Source organism: Mustelus asterias, chromosome 6 (genome assembly GCF_964213995.1).
Source record: "Mustelus asterias chromosome 6, sMusAst1.hap1.1, whole genome shotgun sequence".
Taxonomy (NCBI): Eukaryota; Metazoa; Chordata; class Chondrichthyes; order Carcharhiniformes; family Triakidae; genus Mustelus; species Mustelus asterias.
In genome coordinates this window covers 26143438-26167087 of record NC_135806.1, presented here as the reverse complement: position 1 = coordinate 26167087, position 23650 = coordinate 26143438, and the positions used below count along the sequence as shown (strand labels likewise).

Sequence of the window (23650 nt, the reverse complement as noted above, 5' to 3'; positions counted from 1 at the left end):
AATTATCCTTTAGGGAAATAAATCTGCTGTCATTACCTGGTCTGGCCTACATGTGACCATGATGTGGAGATGCTGGCGTTGGACTGGGGTAAGCACAGTAAGTCTCAACACCAGGTTAAAGTCTAACAGGTTTATTTGGCAGCACAAGCTTTCGGACTCTCGGGCTCCTTCTTCAGGTGAGTGAGGAGTTGTGTTCACAAACAGGGCATATACAGACACAAACTCAATTTACAAGATAATGGTTGGAATGCGCGTCTTTACAGGTAATCAAGTCTTAAAGATAGAGAGAGTGGAGATCGACAGTTCCGACATGCCACAACGAAAAACCACACCGACCTCCTCAGAAGACAAACACAGGACACGGCGGACAGTACTTCCCCGGAGCGGAGAAGCTAGGACATCTCCTCCGGAGCCTTCAACATGTCATCGATGAAGACGAACATCTCGCCAAGGCCATCCCCACACTTCTTGCCTTCAAAACAACCGCACAACCTCAAACAGACCATTGTCCACAGCAAACTACCCAGCTTTCAGGAGAACAGTGACCACGACACCACACAACCCTGCCACAGCAGCCTCTGCAAGACATGCCGGATCATCGATACGGATGCCATCATCTCACGTGAGAACGCCATCCACCAGGTACACGGTACATACTCTTGCGACTCGGCCAACGTTGTCTACCTGATACGCTGCAGAAAAGGATGTCCCAAGGCATGGTACATTGGGGAGACCATGCAGATGCTCCGACAACGGATGAATGAACACCACTCGACAATCACCAGGCAAGAGTGTTCCCTTCCAGTTGGGGAACACTTCAGCAGTCACGGGCATTCAGCCTCTGAACTTCGGGTAAGCGTTCTCCAAGGCGGCCTTCACGATGCACGACAACACAGAATTGCTGAGCAGAAACTGATAGCCAAGTTCCGCAAACATGAGAACGGCCTCAACCGGGATCTTGGGTTCATGTCACACTATCTGTAACCCCCATGATTTGCCTGGGCTTGCAAAATCTCACTAACTGTCCTGGCTGGAGACAATACACATCTCTTTAACCTGTGCTTAACCCTCTTTCCACTCACATTGTCTGTACCTTTGACTTGATTATCTGTAAAGACTCACATTTCAACCATTATCTTGCAAATTAAGTTTGTGTCTGTATACGCCCTGTTTGTGAACACAACTCCTCACTCACCTGAAGAAGGAGCGACACTCTGAAAGCTTGTGCTGCCAAATAAACCTGTTGGACTTTAACCTTATGTTGTGAGACTTCTTACTACATGTGACACCAGACCCCAGCAATGGGGTTGACTCTTAACTGCTCTATGAAATGGCTGAGCAAGCTACTCAAATAGTAACAAACTACTACAAAGTCTACAGGTCACCCAGCATCAATCTAGGCAACCAAAATGACAACAGTAAAATCAGCCCAGTCAACACTCACGAGCATCTGAGGGCTTGTGTTAGAACTGTCCCACAGGCTAGTTAAGCAACAGACTGACAGTCATACTCACACAATCATACCTCACAGATTATGTCCCAGATATCATCACTGCTACCCCCTGGGTATGCCATGTCCGGCAAGTGGTGACAGCATGGTGATATATAATTGGAAGTAGTTACCTTGGTAGTTCTCAACATCACCTCTGGACCCATGAAATCACATGACATTTGGTCAGACATGGGCAGGAAACCTCCTCCTGGCTCATCCCACTCAGCTGATGAATCAGAAGGGGACATGTTTGCATCACTTGTGACTCCTCTGATCATAGAATCCCTACTGTGCAGAAAGAGGCCATTCAAGCCTGTGTCACAACAATCCTACCCACGGACCCTCCCTGTAACTCCGTGTATTGACCTTGCTAATCCCCTGACTCTAAGAGGCACCTTTAGCATGGCCAATCACCTAACCCTCACATTTGTGGATTGAGTTGGAGCGGGGGGGTGGGGGGGGGTGGCGGCGGGCATGCACGCACGCGAATTGAACCCAGGCCTCTGGTGCTGTGAGGCAGCAATGCTAACTACCCTGCGCCCATGGATACTGCAGCAAGACCTGGCTTGGACTGATAAGTCCCAGGCAATGACCACCTCCAGTGAGAGAATCTAATCATTGTCCCATGACATTACTATTGTTGAATCCCGTTACCATTGACCAGAAACTGAACTGGACTAGCTAATATAAATACTGAGGCTACAAGAGCAAGTCAGAAGCTGGGAATTCTGTGGAAAATAACTTGCTTTTCAACTCCCCAAAGCCAGTCCACCATCTACATGCACAAGTCAAGTGTGTGATGGAATACTCTCCATTTACCTGGACGAGTGCAGCTCCGACAACACTGAAGTAGCACGATAACATCCAGGACAAAGCAGCCTGCTTGACTGACACCCCATACACCAGCTTCAACATCCACTCCCTCTACCATCCTCACACAATAGCAGTAAAGTGTACTATCTACAAGATGAATGGCAGGAACTCACCAAGTCCTTAGGCAGCACATTCCAAACCCACAAACTCTACCACCTCTAAGGACAAGGGCAGCAAATACATGGGACGCCAGCACCTGCAAGTTCCCCTCTAAGCCACTCACCATCCTGCCTTGGAACTATTTTGCCATTCCTTCATTGTCCCTGGGTGAAAATCCTGGAACTCCCACTTTTAACAGCACTGTCCTTATACCTACACCATATGGACAGAAAGGGTTCAAAGCTCACCATCATCTTCTCAAGAGCAATTAGGGATAAGCAATAGATGTTGGGCTAGCCAGTGATGCCCATATCCCTCAAATGGATAATAAAAATTAAGATAACTAAAACCCCCTATCACACTGTGAATCTTGTATTTTTCAATAAATTGCCACAAATTTGTTCCTGTCTCCGTTCCACATTCGGTGGCCTATAACACCTGCCCAGTGGCAAAGTAACTCCTCAACTGTTCTTTTAATCAATATAAAAAAGGTTCTAGCAATAGAGTTCATGCTACAAATCACTTCACTCCCTTGGATCAATCCTACAATGCTATCAAAGTGCAAATAAAAAATTAAGCAAATGTGAATTTCCCAGTTTACCAATATGGGACTGGTAAACATAAACTATTTTGGTCAGGGCAACATGCAGTAATGTCTGTGAAAACTAACAGACTTAGTTGATGGCTGGCACCTACTGTTTTAACCCTTAGTCACCATTACCAGCCGTGTAGTGAAAGTACTCTAGTGGTGTGATGCTGGGATACTTAGCACAGCAGTTTAGAATCAATAATGTTGGTGTGGGACTGGAGTTAAATATAGGTCAAACAAGGTCAGTAGCTTTCCTTCCCTGAAGAACATCAGTGAATACATTGGATTTTTAATCACAATCCGAGAGTCATGGTCAATTTTACTGGCACCAACTCAAGCTGCCAGGTGGGATTTGAACTTGCTCTCTCAATCATTAGTCCAGGCCTCGAGATCACTAGCAGCATAACCAATGTTGACATTCCCCTGTTTTATGTACTTAACTTGGTCTGTACAGTACACCAACATCCTCTGATTTCAGATTGCTGCTAATGTTATCAACAGGATGCCAACTAATGTTTTTGTCAACATGGGTCTTGGAGTGATTGTTACTGAAAGACTCAGCAGCTAGTGTTGATACTGAAGAATTACTGTAAGAAAAAAGGCAATGACTCAGTGATATAAAGGCCTCCTGACACTGAATGGTGTTGAAGCTTCGGTACCAGTTGTTGGAAATATTCAGTGACAGCATTTACAAAAGATAAATCCTGGGATTCACCACAACAAACTCTGAAATTGTACTTTGACCAGAAAGGAACATTGGCCAACAAATTGCAAATGAAGAACGTTATTCGGAAAAACAACAAATAGGGAGATTCAATGTGAAACAAATAAAGAAACCAAAATGACTCTGGTTTGCAAAATGGCTAATTACTGGATTCCAAATAGAATTTTTTTTATACATCTGATGGATTGATTTAAACTTTCCTCTATGTAAACAATAGCAAAAGATCTCTGCCCTGGCCTCACAAAGTGGGAATACTGCACTGGCAGAGGTAACTTCTTTTGAGGGAGATTTTTATCGTGGGTCCATTTGCCCTCTCTGGTGAATATAAAAGATTCCCTGACGCTACTTGAGCAAGAGTGGGGGAATTCCCAATGTTTTGGCCAATATTTAACCGTCAACCAAATTAACTGATCACCATCACATTACTGTTTGTGGGATTGTGCTGTGCTTAAATTGGTGACCTGTTTCTTGCATTGCAAAAGAATTTCAAAAATACCTCTTTGGTTGTAAAGCACTTTGGGATGTCCAGGAGTTGTGAAACATGCTAAATAAATGCAAGTCTTTCTTCCCATTCTTTTTTATTCATAGAAACATAGCAAATAGGAGCAGAAGTAAGCCATTTGGCTTTGGAGCTTGCTCCATCATTCAATATCATAGAATCATACAATCCCTACAGAGTAGAAGGAAGCTATTTGGCTCATTCAGCCTGCACCAACGCCAACAAGAATCCCACCTAAGCCCTATCCCTGTAACCTCATGTATTTACCCTGCTAAGGCCCCTGACACTAGGGGCAATTTAGCATGGCCAATCAACTTAACCAGCAAATCTTTGGACTATCAGAGAAAACCCACACAGACACAGGGAGAATGTGCAAAATCAACACAGTCACCCAAGGCTGGAATTGAACCCAGGTCCCTGGCGCTGAGAGGCAACAGTGCTAACCACTGTGCCACCCCAAATATGAAAATGGCTAATCTGCCATCTCAACACCATGCTCCTGCTGCTCTCCTTCATACCCATTGACACCTTTACAGCCTAAAATCTATTTGCTCCTTAAATATATTCAGTGATTTGGCCTCCACAGCCTTCCATGGTATAAAATTCTATAGGTTCACTCCTCCCTTGGGTACAAAGGCCAACATTCCAATGCCCTTTTTAATTACTTTTGTACCTGTGCAGTAGGTTTGAAATTTCTGCACATTGATCCTATAATCTCTCAACTCCGCCCCATTAGGAAACACAGATCTATCTTTTATTGCCAAAGGTCCAATTTGCTTTGCTAGTTTTTAAAGAGTGTATTTTTAGCCTGCAAATTAAAGGAATGACAGTCCAAAGAAAATAGCTTCAGATACAATGCTTCCATTTAATAGATATGTAAAAAGATCTTTAAATGACATGCATAAACAACACTTAACAGCTAGCAGATGAACAAAAAACAGAATTTTCTACGGTAATAAAATGGTACAAAACTTACTCAGGTTTTAAACTGGATACTTAACTGTTATTTTAGGAGGATTGAAGTCAACATTGTACACTCTACCACTGCCTGGGTGGATCCAGCGAGATGTCAGTCGTTTTTTGATCGTCTCAAAGGGAACATTCAAATTAATTACAGTGTCTGGTTGGCAAACTTTCTGTAATTCCTCTGCCTGTGGGAGTGTCCTGGGAAACCCTTTGGCAAGAAATACACAACACAGTCAGTCAATCTTAGCTAACATGGTAAAACAATTATCGAGTCACTTTAAAAGATACATAGGCTCTCTTTCCTAATGCTTAAAAGGAGTTTGAATTTCCTATTACACAAGTAACCAACAGGCAAACCACAAAGTGGCAGCACAGTGGTGAGCATTGTTGCCTCGCAACACCAGGGATCTGGGTTCAATTCTGGCCTTGGGTGACTGTGTGGAGTATGCACGTTCTCCCCGTGTCTGCACGGGTTTCCTCCAGGTGCTCTGGTTTCCTCCCACAGTCCAAAGATGTGCGGGTTAGGTTGATTGGCTATGCTAAATTGCCCCTTAGTGTCAGGGGGACTGACAGGGTAAATACATGGGGTTATGGGGATCGGGCCTGGGTGGGATTGTTGTTGGTGCAGGCTTGATGGGCCGAATAGCCTCCTTCTGCACTGTACGGATTCTATGATTCGTAATTAGCCACAAATCATTTATTTGGCAACAAAGAGCTAATCAGTATTACTCAGCAGCCTTACCTACACCTAAAAGTCCTGTAAACAAGATGTTCATTGAATTAAAAAAGTTCATTTCCTAATTAGCCTTATAGACAGACCAATTGTATGAACTTGATCCAGACTTTTAAGAAATCATGGTCTTCAAGATCCATAGGGACCATAATAATGTTTTTATTAACTCCCTTTTTCAAAATTTATTTTCTTGTTAAATACACATATTCCCAGGACGATTTAAGACTTCTCCCAGTCGTTCACCAATGTCGCCTTATACATGGCCACAAGGTGTGCAAGAGCAGCATGGACCATGAATGATTTAAAAATTGTTCTCAATTCTGGTGTGAAAGTACCAGATCTTCAAATGGTGCCTCATTTTTGTTGCTAAAGTGTGAAAGGATCTGGCCTATTACACAAGTGCAAAAACAAGAACACTGCTGGAATTCTCATTATGCAATATATCAACTTCCAAAATCAAATTAAATGGAAGTAATCCATCTTTGATGTGCTAATATTTGTCAATAGCAAAGCTTCTCTCACCAGCACTGGTGTCAATCTTGACTCAGTGGTTACACTTGCGTACCTGTGACTCTCTTCAGATATTTGATGGCATAATCCAGGCTGACACTTCACTGCAGTACTGAGCTAATGCTGCACTGCTAGGAGGTGTAGTCTTTCAGATGTGACTGTAAACCATCTGCACTCTCAGGTGGGTGTAAAAGATCCACAACACTATTTGGTGAAGCCTGGCAGCCTGGCCAATATTTGCCCCTCAACTCACATCCCCAAAATGGATTACCTGGTCATTATTATTGTGTGCGGGATCTCGTGTGAAAATTGGTTGCCACCTTTTAGGATGGAGCTCCTAATATATGCTCACCAAACAAGAGGTCAAATTCACGCACACCACTTGCTTAACCAAATCTTCTCCTCGTTTTGGGATGAGGGAGTCGGGGTAGATTCTGTTAGCTTCAAGATGACGTGTATGGAATGGTTAACCGTGAATAAGTTAACCCCCATGACAGGTTCAGTAACCCAAAATCTCTCGCACCTGTGTAAACTCTACAATGGATGAATATTATTGGTTGAGTAAGCAGTGGGAAGCTTATCAATGCTTTGTGATGGTGGACAAAGTAGCTCGAGCTCAAATAGTCGCAAAATCATGATTCTGCAAAACTGTGCTTAAAATTAAGACACGACTCATTTAAGAATGGGGGGGATACAACATAAAGCAAATGGTATAATTCTAAAGATGTGGAGATGCCGGCTTTGGACTGGGGTAAACAAAGTAAGAGTTTTAACAACGTCAGGTTAAAGTCCAACAGGTTTATTTGGTAGCAAATGCCATTAGCTTTCAGAGCGCTGCTCCTTCGTCAGATGGAGTGGATATCTGCTCTCAAGCAGGGCCTGTTTGAGAGCAGATATCCACTCCATCTGACGAAGGAACAGCGCTCCGAAAGGTAATGGCATTTGCTACCAAATAAACCTGTTGGACTTTAACCTGGTGTTGTTAAAACTCTTACTATAATTCTAAAGAAGCAGGGGGACCTGGAAATACATGTATACAAATCTCTGAAAGTGCCAGGGTAGGTTGACAGAGCAGTTAAAATAAGTTTCTTGGGCTTTATAACAGGGGCATTGAGTAGAAAAGCAAGGAAGATATGTTACAGCTATATGAAACACTGGATCAACCTCAACTGCATCCATTTCTGGGCACCACACTTTCGGGTGAACTGAAGGCATTATTTACCAGAATCTGTTCCAGAGATTAGGAATTTCAGTTATGTAGATAGATTGAAGAAGCTGGGGATACGCTCCTTTAAGAAAAGGCTTGATAAAGGTATTCAAAATTAAGAAGGGTCTGGACAGGGTAAGATACAGAGAAACTGTTCCCACCAATGGAAGGATCAAAAATCAGAGGCAGCAATTTAAACGATTGGCAAAATAATCAATTCTGACAAGAGGAACTACCACTTTTTTTTAAAAAAGGCAGCAAGTGGTTCGGATGTGGAATACACTGCCTGTGAGTGAAGTGGAGGAAGATTCAATCGTAGCTCCCAAAGGAGAACTAGATCATTATTAGAGATCTGAGGGGCTCTGGGGAAAAGGAGGAGTGGCATTAGGTGAATTGCTCTTGCAGAGAGCCAGCACAAACACGATGGGCCAAATGGCTTCTTTCTCCTTCTGTGCTGCAATCGTTCCATAATTCTGGAAGTTCCAGAAACAGAAGAACAGGAGCAGGTCCGTCAGGCCCTTCAGCCCACTCCATGCTATTACAGATTTGGTTTCCACAGCCTTTGTGGAAGGGCAACAGTCCCATATCACTACTACATTGTGTGAAAATGTGCTTCCCCGGGATGATCCTAATGGCCCCTCTCTAAATTTAACACAGTGACCTCTTATTCTTGATTACTCTATCAGTTGAAGTAACTTCTCTGCATTTACCCTAGAAGAACACAATCTTTTATATACCTCAATCACTTTACCTTCAACCTACTATACCCTCTGGAATTCATTGAATATTTTATGCATTTTATATTGAGGTGTAGATCTCTGACTTAAATGTGGAGATTCAAGCATGGTTTTGGGTTTTATCACAAGTCCAAATATTTCAGCAAAAACAAGAGGCCACATGGACAAGAGTTCCTGGTTCATTTTTCCATCGCTAATGTAAGGGCACACAAGAGACTGGCTACTGCGTTTCTACTCAATGGTCCAGACTTTTCTGGGACCTTGCACCATTGTAATGGGCACATCAACAATATATGGATAATCAACTGTGCTAAAGAGGGAATTATGAAGCACGTGACTGCATAAATTATGTGACTCGGTATTTTTCGGGACTTTTTGATCCACGATGAAAACAGTCTGTAATCAGACCTCCACCTTCATTAAAATCAAGAGCATTCGATAAAGTAGCAGACAAAGGTTAAACTGCAAGATAAAGGCTCATGGAGTTATACTATCATGATAGCAGATTGATTAAAGGACAGGAAGCAGAGGGTCGGGGTTAATGGGGCATATTTGAATTGGCAGGCTGTGACAAGTTGAGTGTTGCAAGGTTCAGTGCTAGGCCTCAGCTATTTACAATTTATATTAATGACTACGAAGAAACAGAGATGTTTGCTGAAAATACAAGGCTAGGTGGGAATGCAGGCTGTGAGGAGGCTGCAAATAGATATGGACACGTTAAGCGAGTGGGCAGCAAGTTGGCAGATGAAGTATAATGTGGGGAAGTGTGAGGTTATTCGTTTTGGTCATAATAGAAAAGCAGATTTTTTTTTAAGGCGGCACGAAACTTGTAAATGTTGATGTTCAAGGAGACTTGCATGTACTACTGCAAGGAACACAAGAGGTTAGCATGCAGGTACAGCAAGCAATTAGGAAGACAAATGGCATGTTGGCCTTTAGACCATAAAACATAGGAGCAGAATTAGGCCACTCGGCCCATCGAGTCTGCTCCGCCATTCAATCATGGCTGATATTTTTCTCATCCCCATTTTCCTGCCTTTTCCCCCATAATCCCTGATCCCCTTATTAATCAAGAACCTATCTATCTCTGTCTTAAAGACACTCAATGACCTGGTCTCCACAGCCTTCTGCGGCAAAGAGTTCCACAGATTCACCACTCTCTGGCTGAAGAAATTCCTCCCCATCTCTGTTTTAAAGGATCATCCCTTTAGCCTGAGGTTGTGCCCTCTGGTTCTAGTTTTTCCTACTAGTGGAAACATTCTTTCCACATTCACTCTATCCAGGCCTCGCAGTATCCTGTAAATTTCAATAAGATCCCCCCTCATCCTTCTAAACTCCAACGAGTACAAACACAGAGCCCTCAACCCTTCCTCATACGACAAGCTCTTCATTCCAGGGATCATTCTTGTGAACCTGCTCTGGACCCTTTCCAAGGCCAGTACATCCTTCCTTAGACACAGGGCCCAAATCTGCTCACAATACTCCAAATGGGGTCTGACCAGAGCCTTATACAGCCTCAGAAGTACATCCCTGCTCTTGTATTCTAGCCCTCTCAATATGAATGCTAACATTGCATTTGCCTTCCTAACTGCCAACTGAACCTGCACATTAACCTTAAGAGAATCTTAACCAAAGACTCCCAAGTCCCTTTGTGTTTCTGATTTCCTAAGCATTTTCCCATTTCAAAAATAGTCGATGCCTTCATTCCTCCTTCCAAAGTGCATAACCTCACACTTTTCCCGCATTGTATTCCATCTGCCACTTTTGTCGACTTTCCTAGCCTGTCCAAGTCCTTCTGCAGCCCCCCTGCTTCCTCAATATTATCTGTCCCTCTACATATCTTTGTATCACCTGCAAACTTAGCAACAGTGCCTTCAGTCCCTTCTTCCAAATTGTTAATGTATATAGTGAAAAGTTGTGGTCCCAGCACCAACCCGAGGCACACCACTAGACACTGACTGCCATCTTGAAAAAGACCCTTTATCTCCACTCTCTGCCTTCTGCCAGTCAGCCAATCCTCTATCCATGCCAGGATCTTCCCCTTAACACCATGGGCTCTTAACTTATTTAACAGTCTCCTATGCAGCACCAAAGGCCTTCTGGAAATCTAAATAAATCACATCCACTGGTTCTCCTTTATCTAACTTCCTTGTTACCTCCTCAAAGAACACTAACAGATCTGTCAGACATGACCTTCCCTTGACACAGCCGTGCTGACTCAGTCCTATTTTATCATGCACTTCCAAGTACTCCGCGATCTCATCTTTAATAATGGACTCTAAAATCTTGCCAATGACCGAGGTCAGGCTAACCAGCCTATAATTGCCAGTCTGCTGCTTCCTTCCCTTCTTAAACAGTGGTGCTACATTCGCTACTTTCCAGTCCTCTGGGACCGTCCCTGCCTCCAGCAATTGGGCGGCACAGTAGCACAGTGGCTCGCACCGCTGCTTCACAGCTCCAGGGACCTGGGTTTGATTCCCAGCTTGGGTCACTGTCTGTGTGGAGTTTGCACATTCTCCTCGTGTCTGCGTGGGTTTCCTCTGGGAGCTCTGGTTTCCTCCCATAGTCCAAAGATGAGCAGGTTAGGTTGATTGGCCATGCTAAAATTGCCCCTTAGTGTCCTGAGATGCGTAGGTTAGAGGGATTAGTGGGTAAATATGTAGGGATATGGGGGTAGGGCCTGCGTGGGATTGTGGTCGGTGCAGACTCGATGGGCCAAATGGCCTCTTTCTGCACTGTAGGGTTTCTATGGTTCTATGGAAAGATCACCATCAATGTGTCCACAATTTCCTCAGCTATCTTTAGTGGATTGAAGTACAAGAATAAGGAAATCTTATTACAGCTGAAAGGAGCTTTATTGAGATCACACCTGGCATACTGTGTGCAATTTTGGTTGCCTCATTTATGCAATTTGTCTCCATATTCAAGAAAGAATATATTTTCATTGGAGGCAGCATAGCAAAGGTCACTCACATGAGAGGGTTGTCTTATGTTAAGAGGCTGAGTAAATTGGGTCTATGTTCTCTGGAATTTAGTGAATGAGAGGTTATCTCATTGAAACATTCAAGATTATGAAAGGTCTTGACAGGGTAGATACTGAGATTTTGTTTACCCTGGCTGGGGAATTCAGGATAAAGGGCTGAAATTAGGAGAAATTTCTCCATTCTAAGGGCTGTGAACCTTGGGAATTCTCTACCCCAGAGGGTTGTGGATGTGCCAGTGAACATATTTAACGATAAGATACTTCCAATTCACTGCCATTCTCGCTGCAACATATTCTAATCAGAAATGCCATGGAAACATTGAGGAACTTAATAAGATCAGTCAGTTGGATAGCTAAGCTAATTGTGAATAATTATTTATTGCGGGAAAAATCTCAATATGTACTGAAGATACAAGCGAGAACCTTTCTGGTCTGTAAAGTCCAGCTATTCAATTACTTAACGAGGTGAACCATGAGTAGCTTACCATATTTTTCCCTAAAGTAATGAAGCATCGTCTTTTCCTATGCCTACAACTGTTTAAACCTCAAGGCGAAACATGGCATTTGTGATTACTTGACAAAAAGTTGCACAGCAAATATCCTAGTATTCTAGGTTTTCAGTACTAAACTCTTATGTAAATACATTTTAAACTTTATATAAAAATGTTTTAATTCTGTCCATATTGCATATATCATTACCATCAAGCAGCCAGTTGGATTGGTTCATTTCTTTCAGTTCATTTAGAATGATTCGAGTGATGGCAACATCTGGCACGAGCTTTCCCACATCAATAAAGGACTTGGCTAGCAAACCAAACTCTGGAAAACAAAAAACACTGAATTACATTTGTAACCATCCAAAGCCACGACACACGTGCTTTACAAGGTGTAAACTTCCATCTCCAGCTTTCTCCTCCTCATCGCCTGAAGGTGCTGGCTCATCCTAGAACATGCTACGCGGATATAGTTACACTTATTCGCCAATCTTCATATGTTGGCAGGTAAGTCACAACCATTTCCCTCCTTCTCATGTTGGAGTGACTATTTTTTAACCCGTTTTATAGCCAGCTTGCTATTCATTCTGTGACTCATCCACTGACTCCACAGGCTCTCACCTTAGTCACGAGTCTTCTATTAGTATATTATCACAATCAGAATCATAAAAGGAGCCCATTCAGCCCATCAAGTCTGCACCAGTTCGCCAAATGAGCATCATGACTTAATGCCATTCTCCTGCCTTTCCCTGTACACACAGTTTCTCTTCAAATAATCATCTAATGCCCTTGATTGAATTATTGAAGGCCTTTTGAAAGTCCACATATATCACATCTGAAAGAATTATTCTGGAGTGCACTTTATTATTAAAATCATTCACTCACATGGAATTACAACTCAGCATGGGATTGTTAATGTCTTTTTGATCAAAACTCATTTTAAAATCATTTCTATCCAGATCTTTCCTATGGGAAAGTTGCTGAAGAATGCAATAGTGTGAAACATCTTTTCCTCACCCTACTCCATCCACCCCAGGTAGATTCCTCACAAAGTGAACGTTACAGCTGACTTGCTGCTCAGTAAGTGCACTACCACTCTGGCCAATCATCGCAGACCCCAGGAGTTTCTGCATTGCATGGAAATCTATCAAGAGGAGTGCAGAAATTAAATCTTACATCAACCACATTTTAGAGTGTTATATGGCAAAGTAAGTGGGCTCCACTTAACCAGTCCTGAACAGTCACTGTGGCCCATGTAACTGTGACCCCCATCGTTCTGGGTTCTGCCAAAGGTTGCCTATGCCCATCCATCTGCTATCTAGATAAGACACCTGCTCCATGTAGGCAGTGTACCCCTGGGATAAGTGAAATACGAAGGCATTTCCTTCTCCATGTACTGCTGCACTGAATGGCTTAGCACATCCAGTGAGGGAATTGTGTAGTTTTCAATTTTGAAAATAACTATGCCTTTTACATAATGACAGTAATTTACCACATTACCACGTAGCATTACGAACAAGCAGTGAGTATCTCAACCACCTTCCACGTGTCCCATTCAAAATGACCGAGTACAGGCAACCTTGCTACATTCGTAGTCACCTTTTAAATGGTCATAGAATGATACTGCACTGAAGGAGGCCATTCAGCCCATTGTGCCTCTGCTAGCTTTATAGAAGATTTCATAGAATCCCTACAGTTCCAGAGTACATTCAGCCCATCGAGTTTGCACTGAATCTTGGGACCACCTTACCCAGGCCGTAAACCCGTAACCCCACATATTTACCCCACTAATTTCCCTAACCTACACATCTTTGGACACTAAGGGGCAATTTAGCCTGGCCAATCTGCCTAACCTGCACATTTTTGGACTGTGGAAGGAAACTGGAGCAGCCGGAGAAAATCCTAGAGATCCCATCCTCCCTGCTGCTGTTTTAGGTCAGTTCAGAGCACATCTAACGCATCAGAGCATATCACCTAATTTAATCTTAAAAATTCAGAATTGAAAGCTAGTCTCAGTAATGGTGACCAGTAAACTTTCATAGATTGTTGTAAAAACTCTCTTAAATTCCTTCAGGAAAAATCTGCCATCCTTATTTGGTGTGCCTTCAGACCCACAGCAAAGTGGATGACTTGTAACTGCCCTCCGAAATATCTTAGCAAGACACTCAGTTCAAAGGCAATTAGGGATGAGAGACAAGTGCTGGAATGCCCACATCCCGTGAAAAACATTGAGCAGGCAGCATGTCTATGGATTATTGAGAGGCACAGGGCTTTACATCTGATCAAATAACAAGATTCTTAGTGTCATCTGAGTTTATTTCCAGGAACCTGTCTCTGACCCCATTCAAAATGAAGTGGTCATTACCTTACACTTCCATAGTCTTAGGATGTGCCAAAGCACTAAATAGCCAATTAAGAACTTCAGATGTGTAGTCACTATTGTAATCTTGGAATATGGCACCTTATTAATATACAACAGAATCTTTCACAGAGTTTTATTAATGTCAGTTGAGGGATAATTATTGGCCAAGACACCAGGAGAATGCGCTTGTTTTTCTTGTAACTAGGTTGTGTGAACTTTCACATACGAGAGCAGTCAAGGCCTCAGTTCTACATATCATCAGAAAGACATCACCTCCAACAGTGTAGCACTTTCTCAGTCCTGCACTGAAGCAGTAGTCTAGATTACTTCCTGAACTCAACCTTTTGGGACTCAAGAGATAGTATTCTACCAGTGAACCATAGCAGACACGGTATGTTATATCCCTGCTTTTGACCCATATCGGCCATGTGTCTTCTGAGTTGGATAACTTTCTCCATAAATGCTGTCAAATTCTTGAGTTTCCTAACTTTAACTTCCTGTTAAATCATAAACCCCCATAACAGCATGCTTTACTGAAACATAGTCCATATCATTGGCAGAATTAACACAAAAGAATGCAGCCTTGCGTATCACCATGCATTGTTTGGCATTCACTTTTGTCCTTTTATAATGACTGCCTAATAAATTTAATGCCCAGAAAAAATAACATCCTCCCTTTTAAAATTTGGAGTAGGGTTGATTTAAACCACAAGGTCCATAATTATCCACTTGATCAAAGGAGAGCAGAAGTCTACTACAATAGCACAACTCACATTTAGGCAACATCAAGTCAATGACCAACGTTCCCATACTACTCAGACAACCCCTTTTTACACCCACGCATATTTTTCTCATCTTGCCTTTGCTCATCTACAACTGTCAAGCCTTTGACTGTAACCAAATAATAAAACACATCAAAACCTTTCCACTGCAACTTAAACCAAGTGATAAAGGTAACTCAATTGCCATGAATGCAAACATCAGTTTTGTAATTTAAACACTCCTGTTTTTCACAATGGACTTTCCGTTTTGAGCCTTTCCTTCCCCTTTTTACTGAGACAGTACATATTTAAAAGAAGTTCATCTCCTCCAATTCTGATAAAAGGTCACGGAGGGAAAACTTAACTCTGCTTTCCTCTCTCCGTAGATCCTGTCTGGCCTGAACGTTTCCATATTTTCTAAGTTCAGATTTCCAGCATTTTCCTTTTCACTTCCAGAATAAACTGGATTATTGAAATTAATCTCAATCTGAAACATTTAAGCACTTTGCTGAAAAACAAGTCTATTTTTTTAAAGAAAACAAAGGCGATCAAAGAGCACAGATAACTGCAGAACTTAGATCCATCTTTATACAGAAGGGGTTAGTGATGCGATTGTACAAATGGAATGCAATGTCTGCTATAAATTAACCTGATTGTTCTCTCTCCCACACACAAAGAAACTGTTTTAACAGTAATTTCCTTGGTCTCACTATCATATTATCCCTCTGATGCAAGATACATAAGAGAAAAGAATTCAGTATCCAAGGAGTCTTTGGAGGTCAGTGGTAAAGACAATATTGAACGCAAATGGTAACCACGCCATACTGAAATTTTAATACCCAGAAATTAGGAGTTATATACTCCGTTGCTGGGTGGAGAGATAGAGAGAAGCAGATGTCATTGATAAGACAACACCCATCTTACTCAAGCAGGCCAAGCAATCTAAATTGGCAAAAAGCAATGCCGGTAGCAGATGTCTTTGTTCAACTTGTCCAACACAGCAAAACAATTATTAACCCAACTTTAATTCATTTTCTAACCTGATTTCAGTCACAAAGAGTTGGAATAGGTTTCTATTCAAGAATAAAATGCATTTTTGTGCAAAACAGTGTTAAAAGTTAAGCTGAATTCCTTGTGACTCAGCAAAATATTAAGTACTCAAGGCACTACACAGCTGCAGCATAGCAGTTGGTGATAGATCTTGATTCATGTTAATTAATTAGTTAATTACTTAATGCAGTGTTGAAGATCATCAACTGACTATCACCAGATGAAATAAAACTTACTGTGCCAAAAGTGCAAAACTTAGCTGCAATATAACATGGCAGGGATACCATATTTGTCACCTTCATCTAACAGGACTTTATTTTAAAATTGGAAAAAATAGAGAGCCATGTTGTGGATTCAAATTCAACCCTAAAGAGACGTCAGGAAAACTAAATTAGGCCAACATGCCACTACAGTATCAAGGGAATTCTGCACTGTCAGAAGTACCTATTGCATATGTTTAGTCCAGCTGAGGAATGATTGCTGAGACGTTGGTATGTCCAAACAATAACTGGTTTATTACATACAATTAAACTATGTACAGGTACTCGTGACTACGTTTAACACTGCTGGAGCCATGAACATTCCCCCCACTCATCATGTGTTCTCTTACAATCATTATGGGAGGTGCTGTGGGTCATCAGCAGAATTGTATAAAACCACAATCTGCAAACTCCTGGCCTGGCATATCCCCTACAATACCATCATCATCAAACCAGGGGATCAACCTTGGTTCAATGAATGCTTGGTGCAGCACCAAACATACATAAAAATGAGCTGTCAACTAACGGCAGGGCTACTTGCAGCCAAACAGTGAAAGCAGCATGTGAAAGACAGAGCTAATCAATCCCAGATCAGATCTGGGCTCTTGCAGTCCTGCCACATCCAATCATGAATGATGTCGAACAATTAAATAACTTGCTGGAGAAAGAAGCTCCACAAATATCTCAATCCTCAAATGATGAGGGAGACCAACACATTAATGTAAAAGACAAGGTTGGAGCACCTGCAACAATCTTCAGACAGAAGCGCCGAATGGGTGATTTATCTCAGCCTCCTCCCTCGGTCCCGAGTATCAGATATTAGTCTTCAGCCTATTTGATTTATTTCACATGATATCATGACTGAAGGCATTGGATACTGCAAAGGCTATGGATCCTGACAACATTCCAACAATAGTACTGAAGACTTGCACTCCAGAACTAGTTGTGCCCTTAGCCAAGCTGTTCCAGTACGGCTACAACACTGGCATCTACCCAGCAATGTTGAAAACTGCCTAAATACGGCCTATCCACAAGAAAAAGAAAACAAATCCAACCCAGCCAACTACCATCCCATCAGTCTACTCTTGATCATCAAAGTGATGGAGAGAGTTATTGACAGTGCTGTCAAGTGGCATGTACTCAAGAACTTGCTCACTGACAGCTCAGTTTAGGTTCTGCCAGGGTCACTCAGTTCCTGACCTCATTACAGCCTTGGTCCAAACATGGACAAAAGAACTGGACTCAAGTGGTGAGAGCAACTGCTCTCAACATCAAGACCGCATTTGATGGAGTGTGGCATCAAAGAGCCCTAGAAAAACTGGAGCCAGTGGAAATTGGGAGAAAATATTAATGGAGTCAAATCTAGCACAAAGGAACATGGTTGTGATTTTTGTAGGTCAATCATAGTCCTGGGACATCACTACAAATGTTCCTCAGGGTAGTGTCCCAGGCCCAACCATCTCCGGCTGTTACATCAATGACCTTCCCTTCATCACAAGGTCGAAAGTGGGGATGGATGTTCAGCACCATTTGCGACTCCTCAGATACCGAATTAGTTCCTGTCCATTGCAGCAAGACCTCAACAACATTCAAGCTTGGGCTGATAAGTGGGTGCAGACTTGATGGGCCGAATGGCCTCTTCTGCACTGAGGGATTCTATGACTAACATGGTTAGTCACTGCTCCATCACTGTTGCTGGGTGAAAATCCTGCAACTCCCCAACAGCACTCTTGAATGTTCCTACAACATATGGACTGCAGGTGTTCAAGAAGGTGGCTGACCACTTACCTTCTCAAGGGCAATAAATGCTAGTCTAGCCAGCGACATCCACATCCCATGAGCCGACAACTAAGAAAAAGTGCAAACCCTTGTTATTTCTATTAAATAAAGAATAGCATTCCAACCTACGCCACAATTGAAAAGAAAAAAAACAACTATAAGAAAGTGTAAACAGCAAAAGTCTCCATGTAACACCCGAAAAAAAGTTTCCCTTAGATATATATTCCCTGCTGCTTGTATATTAGACATATTAGCACAACTATGGTTCGTAATGGGACAGTTCCAAAGTTACTTGAAAACTCCTGATCAGCACAACATCGCTGTATGCCCAATTCAGCAACAAGTCCAGCACTGCTTCTTCATTCACAAATCAATTTAAAAGCTGAATGTAGAGACAGGCCTGGCTGGCTCTACCAGTGGAAAATGTCACGACGTAGACTTCTCAGAATTCTACAGATATGGTAGCCTTGTGGTTACGTTACTGGAATAATTATCAGAAGAAAACAAATTCAAATCCTAAAGTTTGAAAATTCACTCTTACAGAAAGAAATCTGGGAAAAGCTGGCATCAGTAAAAGTGTACCTGCCAAAATTAAAATTAAGCTTATCCAAAATCTTGCTGGCTGTATCCTAACTCACACCAAGCACTATTCACTCACCACCCATGTTTGCTGCTTTACATTGGGTCTGGGTCCAACAATGTCTTGTTTTCAAGCCTTCCATAGCTTTTGCACCTCTCCATGTCTGTAAAGTCCTCCAGTTGACAACCCGCCAGTATTTCTGCACTCCTCAAATTTTGGGCCCTTGTGGATTGCTGAGTTTCATTGTTCCACCACGACAGTCAATGCATGGCATGGGTGCTAAGAACCAGAGTTCTCTCCTTAAACCTCTTTACCTCTCCATCTGTTTTTTTAAACCTTTGTTAAAATCTATCTCTTTGACCAAGCTTTTGGCCACCAACCTACTATCTCCTCTCATGGCTTGGTTTCAAATTTTAGTTGAGAATGCTCCTGTGAGGTGCCTTGAGACATGTTGTTATGTTAAGAGAATGTTATGCTGTAACAAGTTGTGTTTACAATCAAGATTTTAAATATTTTTTAAAAATCACTGATTTATCACAAGATCATGTACCCACACTAAGGAAGACTTAACTAATTTTAAGATTGCATTTTCGGCTATCGTAGGGTTGCAATTCCAGCTATATGAAATATCCATAAGCACTCAGCAAACTTATGCCTTTCCTTCTGAGGACTGCAAAAGAAACTCTGAAAAAAGAAACTCAAAGAAATTTTTCCTCAACTCCATCTCGAAAGTGGCAATAATCCTTTTCCTGGCCTATTGCAAAAGTGGTCCTTACTTTGCGAGTTTCGAACAATTGCTATTCTTTACACAATCCTTCACATTTCTTTCAATTTAAAATAGGTTTAAAAAGCAGGGTTCACTTTTCTTTATGTACTGAAAGAAAAAGGTACTGATTTTTTTCCACCTCTTCACGAATCAGTGATTGTTCTACAAGGGAACAACTTGTCTCTCTGCAAAGTCCTGTTCCAAATTGGCAGGAGCATAAGTTTAATGTTGAGAGATAAACTATATGGATGTTCAAAGAGCATTAAACAAATACAGCAACACATTTCCCTTACCAGCTACGACAGCTTTTGTTAACATTATGCCTTCAACTTCGCAACTGCTGCATTTTTGTGAAACATATCGCAAAAATCAAATATCAGGTCACTATTTCCCGAACGACAAAGCCTTGTTTTAAATAAACAATTTGTACATGCAGCAGTCAGTTTGCACACAGCAAACTTTTACAAAGAAGTGAGATAACGTGCTTTTAGTGATAAATATTGGTCAAAACAGCAGCACAGCTAATTCAAAAGCAAAATACTGTGGATACTAAAAATCTAAAATAAAAATAGTTTATGAAAAATCAATGGCCTGAAACATTTACGCTGTCTCTCCCCCCAGATGCTGCCTGACCTCCTGAGTATTGCCAGTATTTTCTGTTTTTATACTAAGAGAATAACCTGTTCTTCTTCGAACATCGCCATGGAATCCTTCTAATGCCGTAACCATTCAATGATTCTACTTGGGTACTTGGAGAGAGGAAATTTGCAGGACTGCAAAAGAGAGAGCAGAGGAACGGAACTATCTGTTCTAGAGAGCCAACATGGATCCAACAGGCTGAATGGCCTCCTTCTGTGCTGTAACTGTTTATGATTCCATGTTTCCACATTCATTTGAAAGGAAGGAAACATGAAACCTCAGTTTAAAGCCTCATCAAATAGTGGCACTCTCAATGCTGCATTTATTTATTAGTGTCACAATTAGACTTACATTAACACTGCAATGAAGTTACTGTGAAAATCCCCACGTAAGACCATAAGACCATAAGACATAGGAGCGGAAGTAAGGCCATTCGGCCCATCGAGTCCACTCCACCATTCAATCATGGTTGATTTCAACTCCATTTACCCGCTCTCTCCCCATAGCCCTTAATTCCTCGAGAAATCAAGAATTTATCAATTTCTGTCTTGAAGACGCTCAACGTCTCGGCCTCCACAGCCCTCTGTGGCAATGAATTCCACAGACCCACCACTCTGGCTGAAGAAATTTCTCCTCATCTCTGTTCTAAAGTGACTCCCTTTTATTCTAAGGCTGTGCCCCCGCGTCCTAGTCTCCCCTGTTAATGGAAACAACTTCCCTACGTCCATCCTATCTAAGCCGTTCATTATCTTGTAAGTTTCTATCAGATCTCCCCTCAACCTCCTAAACTCCAATGAATATAATCCCACGATCCTCAGACGTTCATCGTATGTCAGGCCTACCATTCCTGGGATCATCCGTGTGAATCTCCGCTGGACCCGCTCCAGTGCCAGTATGTCCTTCCTGAGGTGTGGGGCCCAAAATTGCTCACAGTACTCCAAATGGGGCCTAACCAGTGCTTTATAAAGCCTCAGAAGTACATCCCTGCTTTTGTATTCCAAGCCTCTTGAGATAAATGACAACATTACATTTGCTTTCCTAATTACGGACTCAACCTGCAAGTTTACCTTTAGAGAATCCTGGACTAGGACTCCCAAGTCCCTTTGCACTTTAGCATTATGAATTTTGTCACCGTTTAGAAAATAGTCCATGCCTCTATTCTTTTTTCCAAAGTGTACGACCTCGCACTTGCCCACGTTGAATTTCATCAGCCACTTCTTGGACCACTCTCCTAAACTGTCTAAATCTTTCTGCAGCCTCCCCACCTCCTCAATACTACCTGCCCCTCCACCTATCTTTGTATCATCGGCAAACTTGGCCAGAATGCTCCCAGTCCCGTCATCTAGATCGTTAATATATAAAGAGAACAGCTGTGGCCCCAACACTGAACCCTGCGGGACACCACTTGTCACCGGTTGCCATTCTGAGAAAGAACCTTTTATCCCAACTCTCTGCCTTCTGTCTGACAGCCAATCGTCAATCCATGTTAGTACCTTGCCTCGAATACCATGGGCCCTTATTTTACTCAGCAGTCTCCCGTGAGGCACCTTGTCAAAGGCCTTTTGGAAGTCAAGATAGATAACATCCATTGGCTCTCCTTGGTCTAACCTATTTGTTATCTCTTCAAAGAACTCTAACAGGTTTGTCAGGCACGACCTCCCCTTACTAAATCCATGCTGACTTGTCTTAATCCGACCCTGCACTTCCAAGAATTTAGAAATCTCATCCTTAACGATGGATTCTAGAATTTTGCCAACAACTGAGGTTAGGCTAATTGGCCTATAATTTTCCATCTTTTTTCTTGTTCCCTTCTTGAACAGTGGGGTTACAACAGCGATTTTCCAATCCTCTGGGACTTTCCCTGACTCCAGTGACTTTTGAAAGATCATAACTAACGCCTCCACTATTTCTTCAGCTATCTCCTTTAGAACTCTAGGATGTAGCCCATCTGGGCCCGCAGATTTATCAATTTTCAGACCTTTTAGTTTCTCTAGCACTTTCTCCTTTGTGATGGCAACCATATTCAACTCTGCCCCCTGACTTTCCTGAATTGTTGGGATATTACTCATGTCTTCTACTGTGAAGACTGACGCAAAGTACTTATTAAGTTCCTCAGCTATTTCCTTGTCTCCCATCACTAGATTACCAGCGTCATTTTGGAGCGGCCCAATGTCTACTTTTGCCTCCCGTTTGTTTTTAATGTATTTAAAGAAACTTTTACTATCATTTTTACTATCACTACACTCCGGCACCTGTTCGGGTACACTGAGGGAGAATTTAACATGGCCAATGCACCTAACCAGCACGTCTTTCAGACTGTGGGCGCAAACCAGAGCACCCGAAGGAAACCCATGCAGACACAGGGAGAACGTGCAGACTCCACACAGACAGTGACCCAAGCCAGGAATTAGTAGACTGAATCACGTGCTCAAGTCTCTGGAAATGGGGCTTGTACTCAACTTTCAGACTCATAATCCAGAGAGGGAGGGGGCGGCTGCCACTGCAATAATGCAAAAGCATATTGCGAATACTAAAAAGATGTTCTGGAGATCATGCCAACCAGAAATGTTTCTCTCCACAGATGCTGCGTGACCTGAGCATTTCCAGCATTGTATTTTCCTCCTTGCTGACAATAACAAAACGGTTTCACAATGGGTTAATGTGGCCTGAAGCCCTCACCCAAGTGTTGTTTTTTCAAGTGGGCTTAACCGGGTTTCACGCATCTCTCCGGGATTCTCGTCTCAAATAATCAAAAAAGGCTTGTTTTAACCGGCACAATTTCTAAACTAAATTGTGCACACACGACTCAAAGCTGCAAACGTTGCTAAAACCATTGATTTGTGATGCTGAGTTAAGTGGGAAGGCTGGGCAGCGGCAGGGACTTTGCATAGACCCCGGGGAGGGGATTCAGACATTCAGCCCGCCGGGGAAGCCCTTCACGCCGGCTGCGGAGAGAGGGGCGAGCCGCTGCTCCCGGTACCTGTCTCATTGCGGATGTTGGCCCGCAGCAGCTCTCCACTGGACAGGTGCTTGAGCCCGAAGGTGTTGACGATGCGCTCGGACACGGTCCCCTTTCCCGAGCCGGGAGGGCCCATGATAATAGCACGGAACAGCAGCCGGGCCCCCATGTCTCAGCATGGAGCCAGCCCCACAGCACTGCCACGTCTGCTGAGTGCGGCGAGCCGGGCTGCAACCTCTATCAGCCCGGGCTGCTGCAGCTCCGCTGTCTCCTGGACTTTACACAGAGCTTCTTCACAGGAAGTGACACTGGATAGGGAGGAGGGAAGAGCTGAGGAGTTATAATCCAACTGAGTGCAGGCTGTGGCAAATGAAGGTGGGAGTGCCATGTGAATGCTTTAAACAAAGGTTTATATTGTGTAATCAGGGGTACAGTGACAAGGGGTGTCATTTATATGGTGTAAAAGTTTATAACGTTTATTTTGTTAGCGTCATAAGTAGGCTTACATTAACACTGCAATGAAGTTACTGTGAAAATCCGCTAGTTGCCACACTCCGGCGCCTATTCAGGTACACTGAGGGAGAATTT

General features: G+C 42.7%; 1 protein-coding gene across 1 annotated transcript in view; it reads right to left on the bottom strand.

Annotated features, from left to right (window-relative positions):
• The window catches only part of ak3 (adenylate kinase 3), a 36421-nt gene extending 13049 nt beyond the window's left edge, over window positions 1-23372 (bottom strand). Inside the window, exons 1-3 of the mRNA XM_078214141.1 lie at window positions 23084-23372; window positions 12112-12231; window positions 5278-5450 (exon numbers count right to left, since the gene is read on the bottom strand). Of these exons, the coding sequence (XP_078070267.1) occupies window positions 5278-5450; window positions 12112-12231; window positions 23084-23231 (441 nt within the window). The 5' untranslated portion in view covers window positions 23232-23372. The remainder of the gene's footprint in view (window positions 1-5277; window positions 5451-12111; window positions 12232-23083) is intronic.
• Between the last annotated feature and the right edge of the window lie 278 nt (window positions 23373-23650).